The sequence below is a fragment of the Rhinopithecus bieti genome, unplaced genomic scaffold (genome assembly GCF_001698545.2).
Source record: "Rhinopithecus bieti isolate Rb0 unplaced genomic scaffold, ASM169854v2 scaffold_39705, whole genome shotgun sequence".
NCBI lineage: Eukaryota > Metazoa > Chordata > Mammalia > Primates > Cercopithecidae > Rhinopithecus > Rhinopithecus bieti.
In genome coordinates, this window is record NW_016816813.1 from 1,489,833 (window position 1) to 1,514,781 (window position 24,949).

At 37.0% G+C, this 24,949-nt stretch overlaps 1 protein-coding gene across 5 annotated transcripts in view; it reads left to right on the top strand.

Moving 5' to 3' along the window:
- The first annotated feature begins 1,041 nt into the window (after positions 1–1,041).
- Positions 1,042–24,949, top strand: part of ALKBH8 (alkB homolog 8, tRNA methyltransferase) — a 68,932-nt gene continuing 45,024 nt past the window's right edge. Inside the window, exons 1-7 of one of the 5 annotated variants that reach the window (XM_017855274.1) lie at positions 1,042–1,435; positions 6,221–6,355; positions 10,547–10,784; positions 12,658–12,789; positions 13,434–13,529; positions 15,427–15,531; positions 17,479–17,549. In XM_017855274.1, the coding sequence (XP_017710763.1) occupies positions 1,316–1,435; positions 6,221–6,355; positions 10,547–10,784; positions 12,658–12,789; positions 13,434–13,529; positions 15,427–15,531; positions 17,479–17,549 (897 nt within the window). In that variant the 5' untranslated portion in view covers positions 1,042–1,315. Of the gene's footprint in view, positions 1,465–4,315; positions 4,341–6,220; positions 6,356–10,546; positions 10,785–12,657; positions 12,790–13,433; positions 13,530–15,426; positions 15,532–17,478; positions 17,550–24,949 lie in introns of those variants that run through there. The other 4 variants (XM_017855275.1, XM_017855276.1, XM_017855277.1 and 1 more) reach the window with 4 other exon arrangements.

Here is a 24,949-nt window from a genome sequence, read left to right on the forward strand (position 1 = left end):
CAGCCAGTTATTTCATTGATAGTCCACTGTGGTGCCCTGCAGATAGGAGGCATTGTATCAACAACATGGAAAGGTGATTCCTCTCCCCTACACCTTTCCCCTCCCTGCACTCACATAGCTCATAAGCCAATGCAGGTAGAATGATTATGGTATATTTACATAACAAATAACAGAGCAGGAACAACTGCTAATCATCACCCTCTCTTTTGTCTTTTACTTCTAATCTGTTACCAACTCTTTTTTCTTTCCCTCTCCCACTACAGGGCTTGTTAATATTTCATTACTTTTCACTTCAACAGTCATCTTCTAGTCTCTCCTCCCACTTACCACAAGAAGCTCTGGTCATATCACTTTATTTCGCTAACCTTCCTCCCTGCAACTCCCACTCTGTAGGCCTACAGAATTCTGTCTTGCTTCCTTCATCATTTTCCACACATCTTTCTATTACTCCGTGGTACTCACCATCCCCTGGCACATTCATGCATATTCACCTCCTTCCCTCCCGCCCATGCGATGTCATCTTTCAGACCCCAGAATCCTCTCCCATATCTCTGTGAACCCTGAATATCTAAGACAGGTCTCAGTCAATTTAGGAAGTTTATTTTGCCAAAGTTAAGGACGCCCTCCCGTGACACAGCCTCGGGAGGTCCTGATGACACGTGTCCAAGGTGGTTGGAGCACAGCTTGGTTTTATACATTTTAGGGAGACATAAGGCATCAATCAATATATGTAAGATGAACGTTGGTTCGGTCCAGAAAGGAGGGACAAATTGAAGCAAAGGTGGGCCAAGTCGAAGTGGGGAGGGGCTTCCAGGTCATAGGTATTATAGCTAAGAGACACATGGTTGCATTCTTTTGAGTTTCTGATGAGCCTTTCCAAAGGAGGCAATCAGATATGCATTTATCTCAGTGAGCAAAGGGATAAATCAGAGGGATGACTTTAAATAGAACGGGAGGCAGGTTTGCCCAAGCAGTTCCTAGCTTGACTTTTCCCTTTAGCTTAGTGATTTTGTGGCATCAAGATTTTCCTTTCACACCTCTAAGAAGATTCAGGAGGAAACATACACGAAGAATCCAAGGTGCCAGGGGTCATTATTGAAGGACCCAAGGGCCCAAACCTGTTTGACCTTGTCCATTTGGAGAGCGACAGATAAAAATATAGCTGCACTACCAATTACTAATCCCCCCAAGAAGACAACTGAATTTTCAGTGTAACAGAGAGCACTTTACAAACACACTTGGTCGAGAAACGGTCACTCCCCGGCTCTGGGAGGCGAAGAGGACTGTGGGAGCCTGTTCGTTGTCCCGCTGGCTCATGGGAAATGTAGTGCAGTTTTCTCCAACATGGCCGCGCCCAGGGGAGGTGGCGTGCAAGTATCCGCTGCGGCGTCCTGGTGCTAGAGTGGAGGCTGGCAAAGAAGAAGTCACCCGCATGGTGAGAATCCGGCCTGAGCCGAAGCGGAGGTGTGTGGCACTTCTTGCTGGCGGGCTGCAAATCCCCGCTTCCTCTTTTCGGCCTCTTCCGGTCTTCTCTATCTGCCTTGCCAGCTAGGGCTGAGAACCTAGGGAAAGGGGATGGATCCCAGAGGCGCCCTTGGTGCAGTGTGGGCAGTAGGGTGTCTGCGTTGGGTGACTCTGTCAGTGTTTAGGGTGCACGTGTTTGTGTTTGGTTCGGGTGCTCACGTGGTGTCTGTGTCAATCTTCTGTTTTCTTTGGGGTTGGAGAGGACGGTTACAACATGGGGCGTGTTAGTTTGGCGCTTCTAGGGCTTTTCTGACTGGTGACAATCTAGTGATGCAAAGGCAGTGCTGATGATCTGATCCCTTGCGCAGCTGAGTCTTCCCGTGCTCTTAATTGAGCAATCCCCGCGACTCCTGGGCCTCTGGTAGCGTCAGCCTGTTATTTTGATTGATTTCATTGAATATTTCTTGTCAGTTGTATGTCAGGCACCAAGTTTGTACCCTCAAATAGATGACAGTTTTGTGGCGGAAGCCCAACACAAATAGGCAATTATAATACAATGTGAGAACTCTAGAAATAGAGATCCATGCTGGGTGTTTATGAAAACGTTGAAGAAGGCCACCAAACTCGGAATTCTGGAGGAGGGGAGGTTTAGGAGCTAAGACAGCAAAGTCGATTTAGGTTTATTTGACAAATGTTTATTGAGTGGCTGCTAGGTGCTAAATCCTGTTTAAGTGCTGGGTGCTACCGGGTGAACAATAGAGACAAAATCTCTACTTCATGAAGTGAGTGTACTTTATTAAGTTATGGGGAAAGACAGAATAAACAAATTAATGGGAGTGTAAGAAAATATGTAGTAAGTGTTATTCAAAGAGTTAAAACGGGGTGCCGTGACAAGTGATGGGGTGAATTTTTTTCTAATCATTTTAAATCTTTATTTTCTTTTTAAACAGGTAGTGCAGTTTAAATAGCTACCAACTTCAAAAGTCATGAAAGAAGAAAGCTCCCTTTCATTCTATTACTCATGGATCCATTTTCCTTCCCTGGAGGCAACCCATATCACCAATTTCTTGTGTGTTCCAAAGATTTCTATGTAAACTCTGTATATCGGTGCCGTACTTTAAAATTGGGCCTCATTTGATAGGAAGTTAGATTCTAATCTTTGCTATTAATTATTAGGTTGGTGCAAAAGTAATCGCGGTTTTTGCATTTTTTTTTTAACATACAAGTATAGGAACATTTGTCTATACTGCTTGGTTCATAATAGGCTCTCTATTATTCAAGGAGGGTATGATGTGCATACTACTATTACCACGTAGGGCAATATCTAGTAGGATATATTGGCTTTAAACTCACTAACAAGCAAGTAGCAGAGCATGCATTATCTCCAAACTTTCATTATCCCACAGAGAGTACGCTTACGCTGGAGCTGGCTGGACTGGACTCAGCATGGCTAGTATCATAGTTAATAGTGACTTCACTCCAATAACATCACAAGGAGCATCCAAGTTATCTGTGCATTAGTGGAAACTGGCCAGGGAAGTAGCTTTGTCAGAAGGGGGCACTTCCAGACCTCAGCAGCTGGTATCAGCCTATTCTTGTTGAGATGACTCAGATATGCTGGGCCAGCACATTGCCTAGCCACTGGAATAGAGGAAAACTGAGCCTCAAAGGCCATTTAGTGTCTTTCTTCACGTGCAATAATGTTGCATGACTGAGGAAGAGAGAAGGGAAAGGGGATGACAAAAATGTGGTTATGAGGCTCCACCTGCTGGTGCTGGACTCTTAGTGGCAGACATTTTAAAAAGATGTATTTAGCATCGCTTCTTTCTCATTTCTTCCACTTTGCAGTGTTTGCTCATGTGAAATATTAAAAATAATTCTGTAGTGCAGTCATCCCTTGTTCTCCATGATATACTGCAAAGTTGCTGTTCCACAGATGAAGATCTTGAAATGGAATGACTCTAAAATAGCCCCTTTGAAGGCCCTCAGATTTTCTTTGTTGTGTTAAGCCATTTTGATCTGCTTCTTCTGAAAATCAACGGTAATAAATAAATAATAAATTAATTTAATTCTAAAAAAGCTATGGGATAGGCACCATTATTTTTATCCCTATTCCTAGATAAAGAAACTGGAACACAGAGATATATAACCAACTCATCTAGGATTATACAGCTAATAATCAGTGGTTGAGCTGAGATTTGAACCTGGAACATGAACTCCTGAACACTGTATTATATTACCTCAGAGCACTGAATGAGGCTCTGTGCTAACTCAGAAAATTATGATTTAATCCCTGCCTTCAGAAAGCTCACAGTTCAGTGGAAGGGGACAGATATTAAAACAAATAATTATAATTAATGCAATGTTAGAAATGTCCATTCACTTGTCCCCTTCCTGTCTTAATGATGACTGACTCCTAAACCTTTTTAACCTCAGTTCCTTTCCTAGGAGCCATTTTATATTGTCACTTGCCAGTCAGACATTGCAACCCTATATCTCACAATACCTTAAACATATTATATGCTAAATCTGACTCATTACCTCCTATACTGAGCAGCTCTTCCTGAACCTCCTCCTGACTTTCCAGTTTTGAAGTGATAGCACTCATCTCTTAGTCACTCTGCCTGTAACTGGTTAATAAGTGATCTTTGATTCCTGTCTCCCTCGTGTCTGGGGAGTCATCGAAGCCTCTGGATTCTGCCTAAACTTTTCTCTCACCCTTTCTCTTTCCCCTCTCCCCCTATTTCCCTTCTTTCTGTTGCCCCCAGCCTAGATCAGGCCAGCATTTCTGATTAACAAGGTGGATTGTTTTCTTACCTCTCATCCCTCTGCTATGCTGTCAGCCAACCTGCCTGCCTCACTGGCCCTACCTCCTGGTATGTACCCCCTATGCTAGGAAGCTGGACTGCTGGCATTTTAATAGACTTGGCATTTGTCTTCTATACTAAAGATTAGTAATTAGAATTTTGACTGTTTATGATTTTATGTGAAATAAGATAAATAAGATTTTATTTAACCCCCAAATTTATTTATTTGGTTGACTTTGAAGACTTTAAAGTCTGCAGAGAGTGGGACTGGAGGATCAGCAAACTCTCTCTGCTCTAAAAAAATTATGCCTACATCTTGGTGTCTTGACCAAACATGTCCATTTTGGTTTTAGCTTCTATTCTTTACTGCCTTACTGAATACCTTCCTTTTTATTTGATTCTATAGTATTCCTATCCTTCAGTACACGGCACAGATCTCCTGTTTTGAGGCCTTTCCAGCTTTTCCAGTTTACATCCATCTTTTTTTTTTTTTTTTTTTTTTTGAGATGGAGTCTCACTCTGTTGTCCAGGCTGGAGTGTAGTGGCATGATCTTGGCTCACTGCAGCCTCTGCCTCCCGGGGTCAAGTGATTCTCCTGCTTCAGCCTCCCAAGTAACTGGAACTACAGGTGCCCACTACCACACCTGGCTAATTTTTTGTACTTTTAGTAGAGACAGTTTCACCATGTTGACCAGGCTGGTCTTGAACTCCTGAGCTCAAGTGATCTGCCTGCCTTGGCCTCCCAGATATTACAGGTGTGAGTCACTGCTCCCAGCCCACATCCATCTTATTTTTGTCTCTAATTCATGTTACACCTAAAGACTGTACTATCAGCATTAAATTATGTAAAGATGTGTCATAGTCTTATTGTTTAGTGTTTGTTTTCCACAACTAAGTTACAAACTTGTTGAAAGCATAAACTATGTACTTTATTATGGTTGCGTGCTCCAGGGTGCTGAGACTGTGTGTATTCACTCATTTATTATTCATTTAGTCCTACCATCAAATATTTATTGAGCAACTACTATATGCTGGCATTCCTGCTCTCTTGGGATTTATATCATGATGGAGGAGTTACACTAACAGATGAATCATCACAAATTATGTTACATTTTGTGAACAAAATAAAAGACTACTGTGATAAAGTGTGATAAAGCATGATATTGGGTGCTGATTTGGATGATGTGATTATAGAGACCTCTTTGGGATTCTGTTATTCAAAAAATTATAGATATAAAATATATGACATGTACAGTTTTTAAAATAGTAAAATAAACACCTACACCTACCTCGTAGCTGAAGAAATACCTTTGATGCTCCTATGTGTCACTTTCGTGTTAATTTCCTTTCCTTTCTCCCACAGAAATAGCCTCTCTCCTGAATTTTGTGTTTATAATTTCCTTGCTTTTCTTTTAGCTCTGCTATATATGTATTTCTAAATAATATATGGCTTGCTTTTTGATTTTGACCTTTGTGTAAATGGAATCATACTGTATATTCTGCTAATTTTTTTGTGTTATTTCTCCCCCCACCGCTCCCCTGCCTGCTACTTGCCTTGCTTTACATTATAGTTGTGAAATTTGTGTATGGCCCATTTTACTTAGGGCTTCATAAGTAAAGGATTCATCACCCATGAGTAAAATAGCACACTTCATAGAGCTACCACATTGGAACATTTTTTAGAACCATCAGAGATATGCTATTAGATGTTCTCAGATACTCCTCCATTTTTTGTGTATCAGTTTGTTCTCAGTTCTCTTAGTTGGTACAAGGTAAATGAAGCATTTAAAAAAATGATCACATAGAAATATTGATAAACTATGGAATGTATGAATAACATCATTATAATTGTTCCTTCAGGACTCTTGAGGTTGACATTTTTTACTGTTTATTTATTTATTTATTTATTTATTTATTTATTTATTTATTTATTTATTTATTTTTTATAGTTTGCTATGGACAGCAACCATCAAAGTAATTACAAACTCAGTAAAACTGAGAAGAAGTTCTTAAGGAAACAGATTAAAGCCAGGCATACTTTGCTGAGACATGAAGGCATTGAGACAGTATCCTATGCCACTCAGGTGACCTAAAACTATTATTATTATTAGAATGTAAATGTATTGACATGTTAATTTATTATATTAATATTTGCTAATAATTGCCTAAGGCTGTAATTGTTACATCCATATTAGATGTACATATGATAGGACCTGCTAACTTTCTGGGTCCATAGCCTATAGTTTGCATTTCTATTTGTTTTGTTGTTTGAACTAGAAGAGGTTGTGATTATATATTAATAATAATACTGTACAAGTTTCTCAGTTTCCTAAGTATACTTATATTCATCATTATATTTAATTCCCTAGAAGTCCTTATGAGATAGGTAAGAAAACTAAAGTTCTGAGAGGTTATGATATGTCTCCATTGATATAAGCTAGTAAGTAGCTAATAGAAACTTAAAGCTAGATCTTCCATATCCTACTACAGCTCTGGTTCTTCTCTTCCCAACCTTACCTGTTTTATAAAGTATTTTGATTATGTGCTATTAACCATTTTTATTTTATTAGACCTTATTGACAAAGTCTTTTCATTATCTGTTGACAATAATTAAATGAGATGATAAATGTGAGGATCGTGAAATTTCCTGGGTTATGAATTAGGAGAACTCAGTTTAACTCTTAGCTTTTCTGGACATGAGCAGTAGTATCCTCTGACATCGGCTTTCTTCATTTTTAAGCAGGGCATAGTATTGCGTACCTTTTTAACCCCATTAGATTGTTAGACTCTAGAGAATCTAGTTGTACTTACTGGACATTAAACTACTACATGAATATCAGAAGTTCTTATCTTTTTGGCTCATAAAGTTATAGAATAAAAGTAGAAAGTAAGCTTTAGGTATCATTGAATTGAGGGGCGCACATACAATTGAGAAGGTGAAGCTGGGATTAAAACTTAGGCCTCTTGACTCTCAGACCAATACTCTTGCCTTATGCTTACCGTGCTGTCTTCTGTACATCATAGCTTAAGAATGAGCAGTCTGTTGAGGCACATTTGAATTTAGGAGGCAAAAGGCCCATACTTGGAATTAAATATTAATGTCTTCAGAGAATTTAAGCCACATTCCTACAGCAAGGATTAACTAGATAATAGATAATTAGAATTAATATGTTTACATACATACACTTTACTGTTTCAGTCAAGAGCCACTGAGGCTATGAGACATTCAGAAGATTAAACTGACATACACTGCTCTCATCTCTTTCCAAGAGTGACTTGTGTTCCTTTCCTTACAGAGTTCATGAAGAGAAGTAGCAAGAAAAAAAAATAGGCTCCATTTCTTTGACCCCTTTGAAGCTTGTTTCTGGTTGGGTCTGCCTTTTCTTTAGGATCTCTAGAAGCTTCGATGTCCTTCATGGCTTCCAAAGTAGCATTTTATTAGGCTTTCTTTTTTCTCCATATTCTTTTTTTTTTTTTCTTTTTGAGACTGAGTCTCGCTGTGTCCCCTGGGCTGGAGTGCAGTGGCCGGATCTCAGCTCACTGCAAGCTCCGCTGCCTCCCGGGTTCACGCCATTCTCTTGCCTCAGCCTCCCAAGTAGCTGGGACTACAGGCACTCGCCACCTCGCCCGGCTAGTTTTCTGTATTTTTTAGTAGAGACGGAGTTTCACCATGTTAGCCAGGATGGTCTCGATCTCCTGACCTTGTGATCCGCCCGTCTCGGCCTCCCAAAGTGCTGGGATTACAGGCTTGAGCCACCGCGCCCGGCCTTTTTCTCCATATTCTTAAAGGAAAAGAATAAAATTGTAGATGGACCTCTAATTATATTTTGTCTTTCCAGGGGAGAGCAAATATTGTTCTAATGATATTGTATTAGTCTATCCTCATGCTACTGATAAAGACATACCCGAACTGGGTATGTTACACGTGGCTGGGGAGGCCTCACAATCATGGCAGAAGGTGAAAGGCCTGGCGTACGTGGCGGCAGGCAAGAGAGAATGAGAGCCAAATGAAAGGGGAAACCCCTTACAAAACTGTCAGATCTCGTGAGACTTATTCACTACCACGAGAACGTTATAGGGGAAATGGTCCCCATGATTCAATTATTTCTCACTGGGGCCCTTCCACAAAATGTGGGAATTATGGAAGCTAAAATTCAAGATGAGATTTGGGTGGGGGCACAGCCAAACCATATCAGATGTATTATAATTATAGGCTCCTTTGTACAAATTTATAGCATTATAGATTCTTCTAGAGCAGTGAACCTCAAATTATCAGGACCAAAGATAACTTAAAAAAAATCACATTCTCTACTTTGTACCATACTCCTTCTTATTTAGAAAATTGCTTGGATGAACAATTATAAATAAAATAATGGTTCCATTTAATTATATTTAACTATTACATTTAATTACATTAATTATGTTGCATTTAGTTATGACATTTAATTATATGTGTCTCATATTTAATGGGAAATAAGTTCCTCTCCTCTTCTACTGCACTTGTTTTTGTGTGGTTTACCTTTAGAGTTGCCCACAAAACACTCGGATGGCATCTTTGAGAACTTCTAGTATTCCTGAAGTCATACTTTATCATCTTCCATTCCTAGATGGGGTAGTGGACCCTCAACACCAATGAAACCTTGGTTCTTCCATAGATTTAGGAATATGGAAATGTTATTGCAACTATCACCATATATAACCAAGTTATTTTGGTATTTTAATTAATAAACCTCATTAAGTGAGGTTCAGGGCAAGCCACCTGAGACTCCGTTTTACTCCATATCATATAGTATTGTATTAGTGGGCTTGTTTATTATGTGTGTTGTATATGCTTGCATACATACAAAGTACTGACTGTCCCATGACAAAACAGTTTTACTTTCCTTATTATCCAATTTCATAGTAATTCTTTTATATCCTTTTCAAACAAAGTTCTAGGTATTCTTATTTTGTATAATAAACCAATACACTATGTACTATCATAAATGAGCTTTATGTACTATCTTTTAGGCTTAATAAATAAATGTACTATACATAAATAAATGTACTACATAAATGAGCTTTATGTATGATAGTACATTATGTACTATCATAAATGAGCTTAGTATAAATTAGGGGTTGGCAAACTACTGTCCTTAGACCAAATCAGGCTCGTGAGCAAAATAATGAGTTTTACATTCTTAAAGTGTTGTTAAAACATAATACTAAGACTATCTGACAGCAACTTTTATGGCCTGCTAAGCCTAAAATATTTACTATCTACCTCTTCTCAGAAAAACTTCATCAACACCTGGAATAAATGAAGAAATTGATGAGAGTAGGCCATCCATGGCTTTCTTTTGTTATATTGAAATGTTTTCAGAAGTCATAGAGCATACTTAAAAAATATTTACACTGTATAGAATGGTTAAGTATAGAGACTATATGGGTGCTAGGCCATGAACATCAGAATAAAAATAAGAGACTCCCCCTTCATCCCTGCAAAATTTCCTTAAATAAAGTTTAGTGCAGGACTATGCAAATAGCGGGAAGTAATCGTGAAACTTACAAAGGAAAAAGTTTTCATTGTGAATTGACTGAATTACTTAGACTGAATTTCCTTAGGGGAAAATTTTTTCCTAAATATGTTCAATAGAACCTATAATTGGTTTTTCTTTGAGCTAATAACCTTTACTTTTAATTTTCAGTGAACATTGTATAATGGTTATATTAAAAGTATGGATCCTGGAAATGGACAGAAATAGGTTTAAACCCACCCCTAATCACCACCTTCACCTCATTTGTCAGATCTTCTTCTATGAAATAGGGCTGATATTACCCAGATAAATTCAATATGTTGTGAAGATTATGTTAATGAGGATTAAATAGATAAAAGCATATAGAACAGTCTTGCAAAAAAGCAAGTATTATGTAACTGTGCTTTCTCCTCTACTCTTTCTCTTTCATTATGTTAAATTTATATTTCTGAATAGTCATGTTTTAATTTGCATTTATGGTCATTTAGAAATGAATATTTTGTGAAATTGGCTATTTAAAATCAATATTATTTACAATATAGGAGTCCTTTTATTCCCCAAATTTTAGTAAATTGGTTTACATACTTTGTATGAGATCAGCAAACCAAACAACCACTACAAGGTAACTTTTTTTTTTCTTAATTACATCTTTGTAGTAATCTTATTTAAAAAATAATCTTATTTTAAAATAAATGGGTTGATATCAGTTGCTCATGTTACTTTCTTTCTTTTTGTTTGTTTGTTTGTTTGTTTTTTAAGAGCCTGGTTGTTGCCAATGGTGGTTTGGGTAATGGTGTGAGTAGGAATCAGCTGCTCCCGGTTTTAGAGAAATGTGGACTGGTGGATGCTCTCTTAATGCCACCTAACAAACCCTACTCATTTGCAAGGTACAAAACTACGGAAGAATCTAAGAGAGCCTATGTTACCCTCAATGGAAAAGAAGTAGTGGATGATTTAGGACAAAAGATCATTCTGTATTTGAATTTTGTGGAAAAAGGTATTATCATACAGTTATCTTTTAAAAAATGATTCTTTTGTGCATTTTCTTTTCATAGACTTAAGTTGGGAGGTTCAGTTATTGTGAAACAAAATGAGGACGCAGGTTAGCAGCCTCTTTGACTTTAACAAACATTCTTTAAGCACCTATTTGTGCCAGGGATGGGACAAGTAGTTGACAGGACAGAGGTGAATAAGATACAACCTGCCTTTATGGAGCTGGTCCCACCAATCAACAATATATTTATTAGGCACACGGCTTATTTTGGAACCCTTCTGCCTAATTGTGTTTTTCAAAGTTTAATAATGAGGGTTCGGATTACCAGTTTATTTCACCTGTCTACCCAGGAGCTTTGAATTAATCACTTAAGAATGAATTATGATCCAAATGATCATATACCAATCTTCATATTTATAGCAGGGCACCTGTAGCTACCAAAGATTCCTAAAACTTTATGGTGGTGCTGTCCAGTAGAACTTTCTGTGATGGTAGAAATGTTCCTGTCTGTGCTGTCCAGTACAATAGCCACTGGATAGTCTGATTGAGGAACTGAATAATTTAGTTAAATAAGCACAGCTTTATATACTGGTGTACAGAATTGTACAGGAATTATTACTTCTGACCCATGGAAATGAGATGTATTGAGATGAACTTTGATTTAGACATCTAATCATATATTCATTTGCCACCTATTTAGGCAATAAAAGAGCCCTGTTTTAGATATCCTAGGAGTGGGTAGGTGACTGCAATCTGCTCAAATTTATGTTTTAGTAAAATTAGATCCAAAGGAAAACTTTTACAGACTCTTTTAAAGATTTATTTTAGAAACCGTATTTCTCAGTGCTCATATGCATTTAATTGTGAATCTGACTTAATCTTTACACATTTTGGAAACTAGATTATCCTCATATTTTACATGTTTCTGGTCAGTTTTTGAAAACTGAATGGCTGAGGAGTAAGTTTTTTTTTTTCGAGACGGAGTCTTGCTCAGTCGCCCAGGCTGGAGTGCGGTGGCTGGATCTCGGCTCACTGCAAGCTCCACCTCCCGGGTTCACGCCATTCTCCTGCCCCACCTCCTGAGTAGCTGGGACTACGGGTGCCCACCACCACGCCTGGCTAATTTTTTTTTTGTATTTTTAGTAGAGATGGGGTTTCACCGTGTTAGCCAGGATGGTCTCAATCTCCTGACCTCGTGATCCGCTCTTCTCGGCCTCCCAAAGTGCTAAAGTGCTGGGACTACAGGCGTGAGCCACCGCGCCCGGCCGAGGAGTAAGTTTTAATCAGAAAATAGTCATTGGGTTTACCCCTGTCCCCCATGGTGAACACTCAATAAGAAATTGCACAAAGTAAGTTTTGGCGTGTTATTTATTTGAAATTCTTCATTAGATCCATATGTACTTTTAAGACTGTGGCGATCACATTTACAACCTTGAAAGTCTTTTTTAACTGAGAACAGAATTGTGTCTGTTTATGCTTATTTAGATATCCGCTACCAGGCAGCACTGAATAACAAATAGAAGATATATTTTTAATTCTTTAAAAAAAAACATACTTCGGAAACTAAATCCAAATTACTTAACACTGTAAATTACTTGTCTTTAAGGAATTCTTTCCAAAGTTTTCCTTATGTAATTTGAATAAATAATGTCTGGCACATAGTAGGCAATGGTATGTATTTAGCAAATGATTTACTATTGATGTTAAATGATTTACTATTCATGCACTTTTAATATGTTGTGTGCCTTTCAGCCATCTTATTTCCGAAAATGAGGATTTGAAGTTTTGTGAATTGATAAAGAGTTATTGGGCAGAATTATTTGCATATAGGAACTTTAAGTGTTGCATGTGACTATTTTAATTGGGTTTCCCATAGCACAATGGAAGGAGTTGAGGCCTCAAGCCTTACCACCAGGACTCATGGTAGTAGAAGAAATAATTTCTTCTGAGGAGGAGAAAATGCTTTTGGAAAGTGTGGATTGGACCGAAGATACAGACAATCAAAACTGTAAGTAAAACTTTCAAAATCTGATATTTAAAAGTTTCTGCAAAACTCTTCTTCCTTTCCTCTGTCTTTCATGGTTTATTAATATTTCCTCAAAATTACTGAAACTAACCTGGATCCAATGTTAGGCAAGTCATACCAACAATTCTTAGGAACATTAATAATAAATAACATTTATATAGCTATCAAATTTTAACTCCAAACTGATTAATATTTATTATCCAACATTTATATGGCTTTTATAAGCCTTTTCACTTATTTTATTCATTCCTTCCCACCTTAAGGCAAGTTTCCCTTGAGGAATTAGCAGTCAGTACCGTACTATTATAATATAGTGAGAGCTTCCTGGAAATATTTGCAAATTGGAGTTTTTCTGACTCTTTCCAGCTCATTGGCAATGTTGTGAATGGTAGTGTACATGTTTAGTTTTCAGATTGATTGGGTGAAACTCTTGAAGAGTTTGTTACAATTTTAGACTTGAAATAACAAATATAAGGCAAAATGGTTAATTTTGTTAAAGACTATAATTTACCAATTAACAGAAGTTGCCATTACTAAACTAATCCTTACTCAAAAAGTTGACTGGAATATGCAAAGGAATATAATTCTTTTCCTTCTTAATTGTTTACTTTGTGCTCTTCACACAGCTCAAAAATCCTTAAAACACAGAAGAGTAAAGCATTTTGGTTATGAGTTCCACTATGAGAACAACAATGTAGATAAAGATAAACCATTACCTAGAGGTAAGTAATTGCTAATACATAATAAATTCTGCCTCAAAAAATTTAATATATTAGTAGAATATTATAATTGGGGGATTATGTTTCATTTGTCATTTGTAGATAAACTTTTCAAACAGTTGATTTAAAACACTTTAACTAGATAAATTGTATAGTTTTGTTGTAAAAAAATTTCAAACTGCATAGAGCTGAAGTTCATCATTATCCTTATTCCCATACTGCTTCTCAGAAGTACATACTGTTAACAGTTTAGTATATACTTTTCCAGTCCTTTAAAAAATGAGTTTACATTAAAATATGTACACCAATAAAAGTACCCAGTTGTTAATAAATGTAGTATTGTATGGTATTGCATATATTATATATTCCATATATTACATGTATCAACCCAACTTGTTCTTTTCCCTCCACTATATGTCTTGGAAATCTTATACAGATTTTCATTTTACTAAATGATCCATAATAGCTTATTCAAATAGTTCCCTATTGATAGCTATTTAGGTTGTTTCTGGTTTTTAGCTTTCATAAATAATGCTGCTGTGAATATCTTCGTACATGCCTCTTTATGCACTGTGCAAGAGTTTCTCAAGGGAGACTACTAAGAAGTAGAATTGTCATGTTGAAATTTATGTTCACTAAAAAAATGTTAATTGATCAAAAAATTAGCCGGACGTGGTGGCGGGCGCCTGTAGTCCAAGCTGCTCGGGAGGCTGAGGCAGGAGAATGGCGTGAACCCGAGAGGCGGAGCTTGCAGTGAGCCGAGATCGCGCCACTGCACTCCAGCCTGGGCGACAGAGCAAGACTCCATCTCAAAAAAAAAAAAAAAAAAAAATGTTAATTGATACTGGCAAATTGCCTCCTAAAACAGTTGTACCAGCATGTTCTCACCAAATGTGTACCCATTTCCCCCTGCCCCAATAACGTGTGTTGTAAAGGTTTTAAATTTATAATTTCTTGATTACTGATGAGGTTGGTCATTTGTATTTCCTTTCCTGTGAATTCCTTTTTATATCCTTTGCCAGTTTTTTCCCAAGGAAGTGTCTAATTGATTAAGAATTTACTGTATATTCTGGTTTTTAATCCTTTGGTATAATTGATGTAATTCTTTGTTGGAGTTAAATTTATCTTTATTTTAATGACTTTGGTCTTAATGCTTTTCTTCCATCATGAAACAACATTTATGACTCCAATAAAAGTAAGTTATTTCCACTTTGGAAGGTGTTTTTTTAAGGGAAACAATTTAAAATAATTAAAATTAAAATAAATGATATAATTTAAAATAACAAAAAAAGTGGACAATTTCAATATATGGTGTATTTTTATAATTTAAATACCAAAATTGTTGTGAGAATTGTTCTTTTAACCTTTTTATCTAAAAACAATCAATTAAATAACTTTAAAAGATTCTTAAATTNTGATGTAATTCTTTGTTGGAGTTAAATTTATCTTTATTTTAATGACTTTGGTCTTAATGCTTTTCTTCCATCATGAAACAACATTTATGACTCCAATAAAAGTAAGTTATTTCCACTTTGGAAGGTGTTTTTTTAAGGGAAACAATTTAAAATAATTAAAATTAAAATAAATGATATAATTTAAAATAACAAAAAAAGGGGACAATTTCAATATATGGTGTATTTTTATAATTTAAATACCAAAATTGTTGTGAGAATTGTTCTTTTAACCTTTTTATCTAAAAACAATCAATTAAATAACTTTAAAAGATTCTTAAATTTTTTTTATTTTTTAATTTTATTTTGCTTGTGGGTTTATTATATTAATGGACCTGACTGCTAAATTAAAAGCTTAGTGATTTTTATCGCAGTGACTTTTAAAATTCTTGAGTAAAACAAGCAAAGTAACTATTTTAATGTTTTATCTTTATGATTACTAACTTTAGGTCTTCCTGACATTTGTGACAGCTTTTTGGAGAAATGGTTGAGGGAAGGTTACATTAAACATAAACCTGATCAAATGACCATAAATCAGTATGAACCTGGGCAAGGTGAGTATTTCTTGTTTAAACATTTTAGTTACATATTTTGGAACTCAGTAGATGATGTAATTCTCTAAGAGCAAATATATTATTATTATTATTTTTTCTTTTTTTTTGAGATGGAGTTTCACTCTTGTTGCTCATGCTGGAGTGCAGTGGTGCGGTCTCGGCTCTCTGCAACCTCTGCCTCCAGGGTTCAAGTGATTCTCTTGCCTCAGCTTCCCAAGTAGCTGGGATTACAGGTGCCCACCAACACGCCCAGCTAATTTTTGTAGTTTTGTAGAGATGGGGTTTCACCATGTTGGCCAGGCTAGTCTCAAACTCCTGACCTCAGGTGATCCACTCGCTTCAGCCTCCCAAAGTGCTGGGATTACAGGCATGAGCCCCTGCTCGCAGCAGAGCAAATATATTATTTTTAAGCTCAAATTAAGTCTCAGATTACCTTGCTTATGTTCGTTACTTGTGTTGACTTCAATCCTTGCACATCTACACTTTAATCCCTTGAGGAACTTGCATTTCAAAGTGTAAACACACTGACACAAATCAGTTTGCGATTTTTTTTTGTTTCCCTTTCAGCATTTCCTTTAGAGAGGGAAGACATTGGTCTGAAAAACATAGGAGACGTGTAAAATAAAAAACATAGGAGACGTGTAATGGAAGAAACCAAATAATTTATAGATAGAAGAAGGTTACTTGGTTGGATGATCTTTCTCTTTCTAGTTATTGATTTCTTATACTTGTTAGCAGCAACTTCATCTGATATTTATAGTAATCAAATGATTTTAAGGATTTTATTTTTTACTTTTTTTGGCTTAAACAACAGAAATTTGTTTTCACAGTGTAGAGGCTGGAAGTTCAAGATGAAGGTGCCGGTTGATTGGGTTCCTGGTGAGGGCTCCCTTCCTGGCTTGTCATCGGCCACCTTCTCTCAATGTCCTCACATGTCCTTTTCTCTGTGTGTACATGTGCATGGAGAGAGATAGAGCTTCCACTTGTAAGATTAGGACCCCACCCACACTTAAGACCTCTTTAATTGTAAGAGTTTTATTAACGGCAGGAGTTGTGGAGTTTTGTTTTCTTTTCTACATTTATTACAATGAAAACTGATGGCTTTAGATTTGTAGCCAAGTGGATTTGTGACTACTGCACCTCTGAATTAGAGAGACATGCTGACCTTGTCCCTGGCACAGCAACACAACTGGAGCTGAAGCAGAGGCTGCTTCTGTAGAGCACAGAGGCTGGGGTCACTCTTAAAGACACAGAGGCCTATAGGATGAAACGAGAAGGAGCATGTGTTAGCTTCTACAAACCAGCGGGTTCTGAAAATGAGAGGGAAGGGCTGAGCCAAGGGAGCCTGACCCCAGATTAACCAGTCAGCCAGGGCATTTCTTCTTTACCTTTCTTACCTAGCTGTCTTTCCCTTGGCTTGTAAGCTCTTTGAGGACAGGGACCCTCTTACTGGCTTTGTATACCCTCACTGTGTAGCAACATTTCTTTTAAGAGGTGCGCAATTAATGTAAATTGAGAGATCGGTGGAGAAGTCCATATCGTAATTATTGATATGCCTAGTCTTTATACCTGGTTATTGCTTTTGTTCTGCAAGTACTTGGGAATCCAGTGTTTGAGGGTAAAAATGACTTTTGTATTTGTCTTTCACATTTTCCTCTTGGGCTGGAATTGGGTTAAGTGTCCTAGTTAATCAGTGATTCCTGAGCCTTAATTTTAGATCAAACCCCAATGGCACTTTAACTTGAAGTTAAGATATTTTTAGTTTATATTTATTTTAATATATTTTAGTCACATTCGCCCTAAATGTTTCCTTTTAACCAAAATTATAGTATCTTCCTGATTACCAAGCAATATTGTCAACATAATATCATAAGGCTATATTTACAGCCATCTTAAATCTACTAAAAGGAAAAATGAAGTGACGTGTTGTCCTGTTTTCCATCTCAGGAATTCCCGCTCACATTGACACACATTCTGCTTTTGAGGATGAGATCGTTTCTCTCAGTTTGGGGTCAGAGGTAAATGGTCATTTTTATTAGCTATCATCATATATCTTACCTTGTACAATGCCCTTTTCAAAGATCATCCGCATTCTTAATGAATTAGGATTTAAAAATGAAAAGTAAGAGCACCGTTAGCACTTTGGTTTCTTTTGAATGTCCTCATCTTTTAAATGTCCAAAATTTTTTCTGTCACCTCATCAGATGCCAGGAAAACAACTTGAAATTTAATTTTTTACAGGAAACTTTTAGCAGTTAAATAAGATCTAGATTTTCCTTGGTGCAATGTGGCCCATTTTTGACCTACTGGTGCAGCATTGCCATCTAGTGGCAAAAGATAGTAGCTTCATGCCATAGAAAAAGGAAAATTAAAATGTGTATTCCGAGTTTTGGTGAACTTTTCCATATATTACCTGATTCAATCCCTTCAAAACTCTGAGCAGTAGAGAGTAATATCTTCATTTTTATAGATGAAGAATAAGAGGTTCATGTTTATTCATTGATTTGTTTCTGAAGCTGCACTTTGCTTGAGCCACTAAAAGAAAATATTACATGTGAAGTAATCCACGCAACCTACAGGCAGATTTTTGGATAGAAATCAGAGTTTTAGGTTGGGTGTGGTGGCTTATGCCTGTAATCCCAGCACTTTGGGAGGCTGAGACGAGCGAATCACAAGGTCAGGAGATCAAGACCATCGTTGCTAACACGGTGAAACCCCGTCTCTACTAAAAATGAAAAAAAAATTAGCTGGGCGTGGTGGTGTGCACCTCTAGTCCCAACTACTCAGGAGGCTGAGGCAGGAGAATCACGTGAACCTGGGAGGCGGAGGTTGCAGTGAGCTGAGACTGCGCCACTGCATTCCAACCTGGGCAACAGAGTGAGACTCTGACTCAAAAAAAAAATGAAAATCAGAGTTTTAAATCTACAAGAGTCCTTAAAACATGAGGTCAATCTAATCTAACTAGAGGCTGTATCAAATTCTGATCTTGTTCCTGGAGGCAAAAACTATTCATTTTTGTTTTCCCATATTTGTATAGTTTCCATCATTAGATCTTCAGTGTTTTGGCCTCTTAACCTTTCCCGAGCTTGTGTAGTCATGTTGATACTGTGACTTGACAATTAGTGGTGTTTGATATGACAAACCATCTTATTAACTATGTGTGTAGATTCTTAATACAGGTGCTTTAAAAAATAATGAGATCGGGGAAGAAAAAGCACTCTTCTCTCTCTGGTTTCTTTTTTGTTTTTACCCCCTATCCTTGCTTCTAGCTTTAGGGACTGGTAAAGGACATCTTCACGTTTTCCTTCCAACTGTGTAGCCAACTGAGAAATGAGAGAAAAGATAATTGGAGATTAGTGTGTTAACTTTACTACTGGGAAAACTGATGGCAGAACATGACTTTAGATCTGTAGCCAAGTGAACTTGTTAATACTACACCTCTGAATTAAAGAGACATACTGACCTCGTCACTGACATAGCTGGACAACTGGAGACCTTCCCCATGGAGGCAGAGACTGTTCCTATAACAGGACACGAAGGAGCTCCTCTAACAGGATATGTGTTAGCTCATATCCTGTGTTAGCTCATAACCAGCTGGCCCTGAAAACGAGAGGAAAGGGCTGAGCCAAGTGAGCTTGGCTTCAGAGTAACCAATAAGCAAAGGCATTCCCTGGAGAGTTGTAAGTGAAGGGGTGGGAAAAAACTAGGAGTGTTTCTACTTTTTATTCCTAGGGAAGTTCCCTCCCTTCCCAGGGAGATGTGACAAATGGGGACTCAATATCCCCCTGAATGCCCTAGAAGATCATTGCACAGTTTTTAATTAGAAATTGTGAAGAAGGGAAAATTTGCCCTTTAGTTGAACTGAAAATCTGCTGCATTCATTATCTCTATTTGGTGTCTCTGGAGGCATATAATTTTCAGCTGCCAATTTGAATGACTTTTGGTTAAAGCCGTCTTTGTAATGGCTGGAAAGTGTGCATAAGTTATGACAGGAACAGTAGATTTTTTTTTGAAAGATACCTTTGAGGGTAAGTGAATCATTGTAATTTTGAAAAAAAAGTTTATTTGTATGATTACTTGAACATATTCTTCTTAAAACTCTTATAATTTTAAGTTTATAATGTTTGTTTCAGCTTGTAATACTATTTAAAACAGTCTACTAAATTGGGGCCTTTATTTCATCTATAAAATGGATTTAATAATATTTCTTTCCTGGCTGAAGGATTGTGATAGAAATAAAATGAAGTAATGTATGTGAAAGTGTTTTTCAAACTTAGAGCAGTTCATGCATGTAAAGGCTCCTTGAGGTGTATCTGCTCTAGGGCTCCTTACTTAAAGCCTTCACTTCTGTAACAGGAGGAAGCTCATGTTCCCATGGCCTAGAAGTAGGATTTCAGGTGGTCGTGAGAGAGATGACTTTCCACTCTTGCAACTTGTGCCGTTCTGTTTTATTTATTGATTGATGCTGTGTAATTACTCCAATTTTCTCCTAGCACCTTGCTCCACACCTAGAATCTGAGTACTATACCTTTGGCCCTGTTTCTTCATTTTCTCATGTTTGACATCCTCAGTTGTTTTAAGAAGTTTCCTGTAATGCCTATCATAGCTTCTATTTCATTGTAATAATTTTGTCAGTGGCATTATTGTTTTGTTTTTTTGTAATGCTTTTTTTGTTTTGTTTGACTTAAATATAACGTCAAAGACTCAGCTAAAGTCATTGACTTTATATTTAATTCTTTTCTCTCTTTCTCAGGAAATTTCTAAGATCTCTTTCAACTGTTAAATGTTCCAACTCATGGTGTTCCCATGAGGTATTCTTAACTTTAATATAAGTCTTAAATGCTTTATTACTTAAATGCTTTATATTTATGACTACTGGAGCATATTCTTAAAATTCTTATAGTTTGTCTAAAAATAGTGTACATTTTATATTAAGCAAAAATTGTCTTGATTTTTTTCAAACATATTAATTTTCCCTCTACAACTAAGTTGGATTTTCTTTAAGGCTTTTGTACCTTTGAAATATGTGCGATATGTGTATAAGTGAGGATTATTTTAGCTGCAAATAATAACAGAAAACCCAAATAAAAATGATTACGCAGCAAAACAAGTTAATATCTCATATAACAAGATGTCTCAAGGAAGGCTGGTTCCAAAAGTTTCAACTTGTTGGCCCAGGTCAGTGATTTCATCAAGGAACCAACCAGTTTCTTTCCATCTCAAATACTAAGTGCTCCCCTAACTAAGGATGAGCTTAGGGAAATATCCAAAGGGTAGGCTGCATCGGGATATATGACAATAACGTACACCTGTGAAGTCTACTAGGCTTTTGTTTTTAGGTAATCCTTCACTGATAAATTTGTCCTGCTGTAAATTGCAGCCTGCCTTTGCTGGCCAGGCATGTTTTGAGAGATGCCCTTGCTATAACCTTGTATGAAAATAAACTAGTAATGTTGTTGCGTAGACACTCAGTATCTGACATCCTCAGTTGTTTTAAGAACTTTCCTGTAGTGCCTATCGTAGCTTCCATTTCATTGTAATAATTTTGTCAGTGGCATTATTGTTTTGTTTTTTTGTAATGCTTTTTTTGTTTTGTTTGACTTAAATATAACGTCAAAGACTCAGCTAAAGTCATTGACGTCATATTTAATTCTTTACTTTTCTGTCTTTCCCAGGAAATTTCTAAGATCTCTTTCAACTCACCAAGTACCATAAGAGTTGGTCAACTGACAATGAAAATAACTACTTAATGTGCATCTCCCTAAAACCAGTACCTAACTTCTATTATAAATAAGAAAGAGAACTTTTGATTAGGACTCACCTGGGAAAATGAAACTAAAATTTATGAAGATGTTTTAGAGAAAATTTTATTTAACAACTTTTAGATTATATTACAACTATGTACTAATTTTTTAGAACAAAGAATGAGTCACATGAACTTTATTTTGGTATTGTTTTCTGATAAAATATGATAGCATGATAAAATTCCTTTATTTGACTTTTATAGCTTGATTATAAAGAGTGCATCATTGTTGTGTTGTTTGCATTATTTTTCTCTTCGTTGTGAAAGTCCTGACTCTCCCAGATTTTCAAATGTTTAATGGATTTGCATGTGATTTAAATGGCTCTCTGACATCCCTTTTATCAACTTTGGGAAGTCCCTCTTTTGTAAGAATTGCAATTTCAATTAGTTTGTATTTGAATTACACTGGCTAATATTTATATAATCAGCATTCACTGAAAGACTGACCAAAGGGATTACCATAATGGGCAGAGATAGCTGCTGATATTGAAGAGAGAGAGAGATTTGGGCAAGTACTAATTTTATGGAAGTCTGTTTATCAGTAAATATTTCTTATTATGATGACTTTTATAGTTGGATAGTTGGGTAGTAAAGACTCCATCTGCTGAATGTATGCTATAGAGGGTCACATCTTTCAAGTATATTTCCTGCTCTCTTTCCAGGCTCTTGCTTTCAGCAAATACCTATTGAGTCCTGCCTGATCTCCTGTGATAGGGTACTGAGTAAAAATTATTTATGCAGTATCTTGAAATACCTAGCTGAATGGGTTTTTTTTTGTCATTGTTTTTTGTTTTGTATTCTCAGTCTGGTCAATCAGAATGACTCACAGGGTACTCCTGTTCTAAGAGTTTCTTGTTTTAATGGACAAATGTTTCATTATTTTCAGATCTTTAGCACAAACTGGAAAAAACACCCAGACATTTTCTTTATACCATTAAAACAACAATAGAGTCTGGACTGCAGACATACTGGCTTCATCTCCAACCTCAAATTCACCCTCAATATTTGCCTATATAAGCAATGTTTACAGCCTCAGAAGCCAAACAATCTCTTCTTTTAGTTTTTATCTTGATTCCAGGCCCCACACTTTATTCTTATCTGAGAGTCCTTGGAATATTTACATTTCCTGAAGTTCTGGAAAATGGATTGTCTCTGCTGTGTAGCTCCTCACTCCTTTCTCTCATTCTTTATAGCTTATTTGTGAATTTTTTACTCTGTCTCTGTAGTGCCTTTAGCATTAAAAAGAGTGATCTGCCATCCTGGTGGGTGTATATTTCTCCATCTTTGTGTGTTTGTGTGTGTGTGTGTGGTTTGTATCTAAAGCCATGGTGACTTCTGTATGGCTGTATATGTATTTTGATGTAGATGTGGAAAAAGAGCATAACTCTCACATGGGTTCTTTAGTTGCATTATAGTATAATTAAAGCAGCATTGGGCCAATCTTCATTTTTCCTTTTATCCTACGGGTCTCTAACATTCAAAACTTCTGGAGTAGACAAGTAGATCTGCTCATTTGTGGGCCAGAAATAAATAAATGCTCTACCTTGTTTGATCATGTCATTTTTTATACATTGAATTCTATTTTTCACTTTTAAGCACTTTCCTTTGGAACTTATGTTCTGAAGATTCAATTACTTTTGTGTAATTTTCTCATGTTTCAGGACCTCTTGGAAGCCAGGTTCTCTTTTGCATAAATTGGGCAAATAAGACTCATTGCTGACAGTTCTTATCATACACTCTTTGTCTTTCTCTGTGGAGTAGGAGGAACTCCTTTATTCAAGCCCCTTCAATAAGGATAATGGCAAAGAAATATACCTGTTTCAGCCAACAGGCTGCTAACAAAGTCTGTTTCACGGCATGACATCATGAAATAGAACATGCTGCTGTATTTGGAGACTTTGGAGTATCGATTCTTCCATCTTTTCAGTTAGAACGATGTGCGTTTACTTTGTAGCAAGAAATAGCATTATATCACTCCATCTAGATTGTAGAACTAGAATAAAATTTAGAAAAATCAATGGAGTTCAGAAAACTACAGTAGAAACCCACTTAGGTGATATAGTTGAAACTACCAGTTGGCTGCACTTAAATTAGGGAATAGTAATAATAAAAGATACATACATACTACAGACATTTTAACTTAACACATATAGATTCACTCATCAATATTTTGTTGTTGGGCCAAGGTCTTTGCTTCTGTGAGGGGCCACAGTGTGCTTTGTCTTTCTAGTTTTATTTCTTTAAAGTGAAGCAAATGTTTAAAGACATGAAACCATCTGAGTGTGGGGTTTTACATTTGATGTTTTTATTTCCAATATTTTATAATCCAATTTTCACATTTGTTGGAACATTATATTTATTTTTTGCCTTTATTGAGTTATTCTGCAATATTCAACTTGGCTTCTATGGAAAAATGCTATCTTTTCTCGCTTAATTTTCATTCATTTGTGTAATATTAAATTAAATAAAATAATTATAATGATACGGGTAAGTGGCACAGTGATTTGGGAACATACACAATTTGACTTGTTAAGTGTGTAGCTCTACTGATGAGAATAGAAGTGCATGAATATATTGGAGAGTTGTCTATCATCAACAAATATTCAGGGCATGGGTACACATTATAGAAGGAATGGAGCATGTTGGTTGGTTAAATGGATGTTGGTTAAAAGAACTTTTACTTATATGACCAGCATTGTCCTGTGCATTCTAGGGGATGCAGAAACACTTTCAACCTTGATTTTTTCCCCCTCAGATATTAGCCCTGAATATCTAACTTTCTTTCTTTTTTTTTTTTTGAGTTGAAGTCTCACTCTGTTGTCCAGGCTGGAGTGCAGTGGCGCGATCCTGGCTCACTGCAACCTCTGCCTCAGAGTTCAAGCAATTCTCTGCCTCAGGCTTCTGAGCAGCTGGGATTACAGGCGCCCGCCACCACGCCTGGCTAATTTTTGTGTTTTTAGTAGAGACAGGATTTCACCATCTTGGCCAGGCTGGTCTTGAACTCCTGACCTTGTGACCCACCTGCCTCGGCTTATATCCAACATTCTAAAAGGGATTTTAACTTGTCTAAATCAAAGCTTGTCATCTTTGTTTTCAGCCATTCACCGCCCACTGTCATTCTCCCATACAGAACAAAATCTTTGCTCTTTCTGGGTTTCCTGCTCTGGTTAATGAGCCCACTGTCATTAGAACATTCAGAACATGGCAAATATTCCTTTTTTTTTTTTTTGAGACAGGGTCTTGCTCTGTTGCCCAGGTTGGAGTGGAGTGGTGCACTCATGGCTCACTGCAGCCTCGACCTCCCAGGCTCAAGCGACCCTCCCACCCTAGCTATCCTGGTGGCAGGGACTGCAGGTGCGAGCTATCATGCCCAGCTAATTTTTGTATTTTTTGTAGAGACGGGGTTTCGTCATGTTGCCCAAGCTGGTCTTGAATTCCTGGGCTCAAGCAGTCTGCCCTACCTTGGCCTCCCAAGGTGCTGGGATTACAGGCATGAGCCACTGCACCTGGCTGGTGTCAAATATTCTTGACATGTATTTCTAGGATTATAAATTTTGCTTTTAAGTACTGCTTTATTACATCCCATGTTTTCTGTTAAAAACTGCTTTGTGGAGA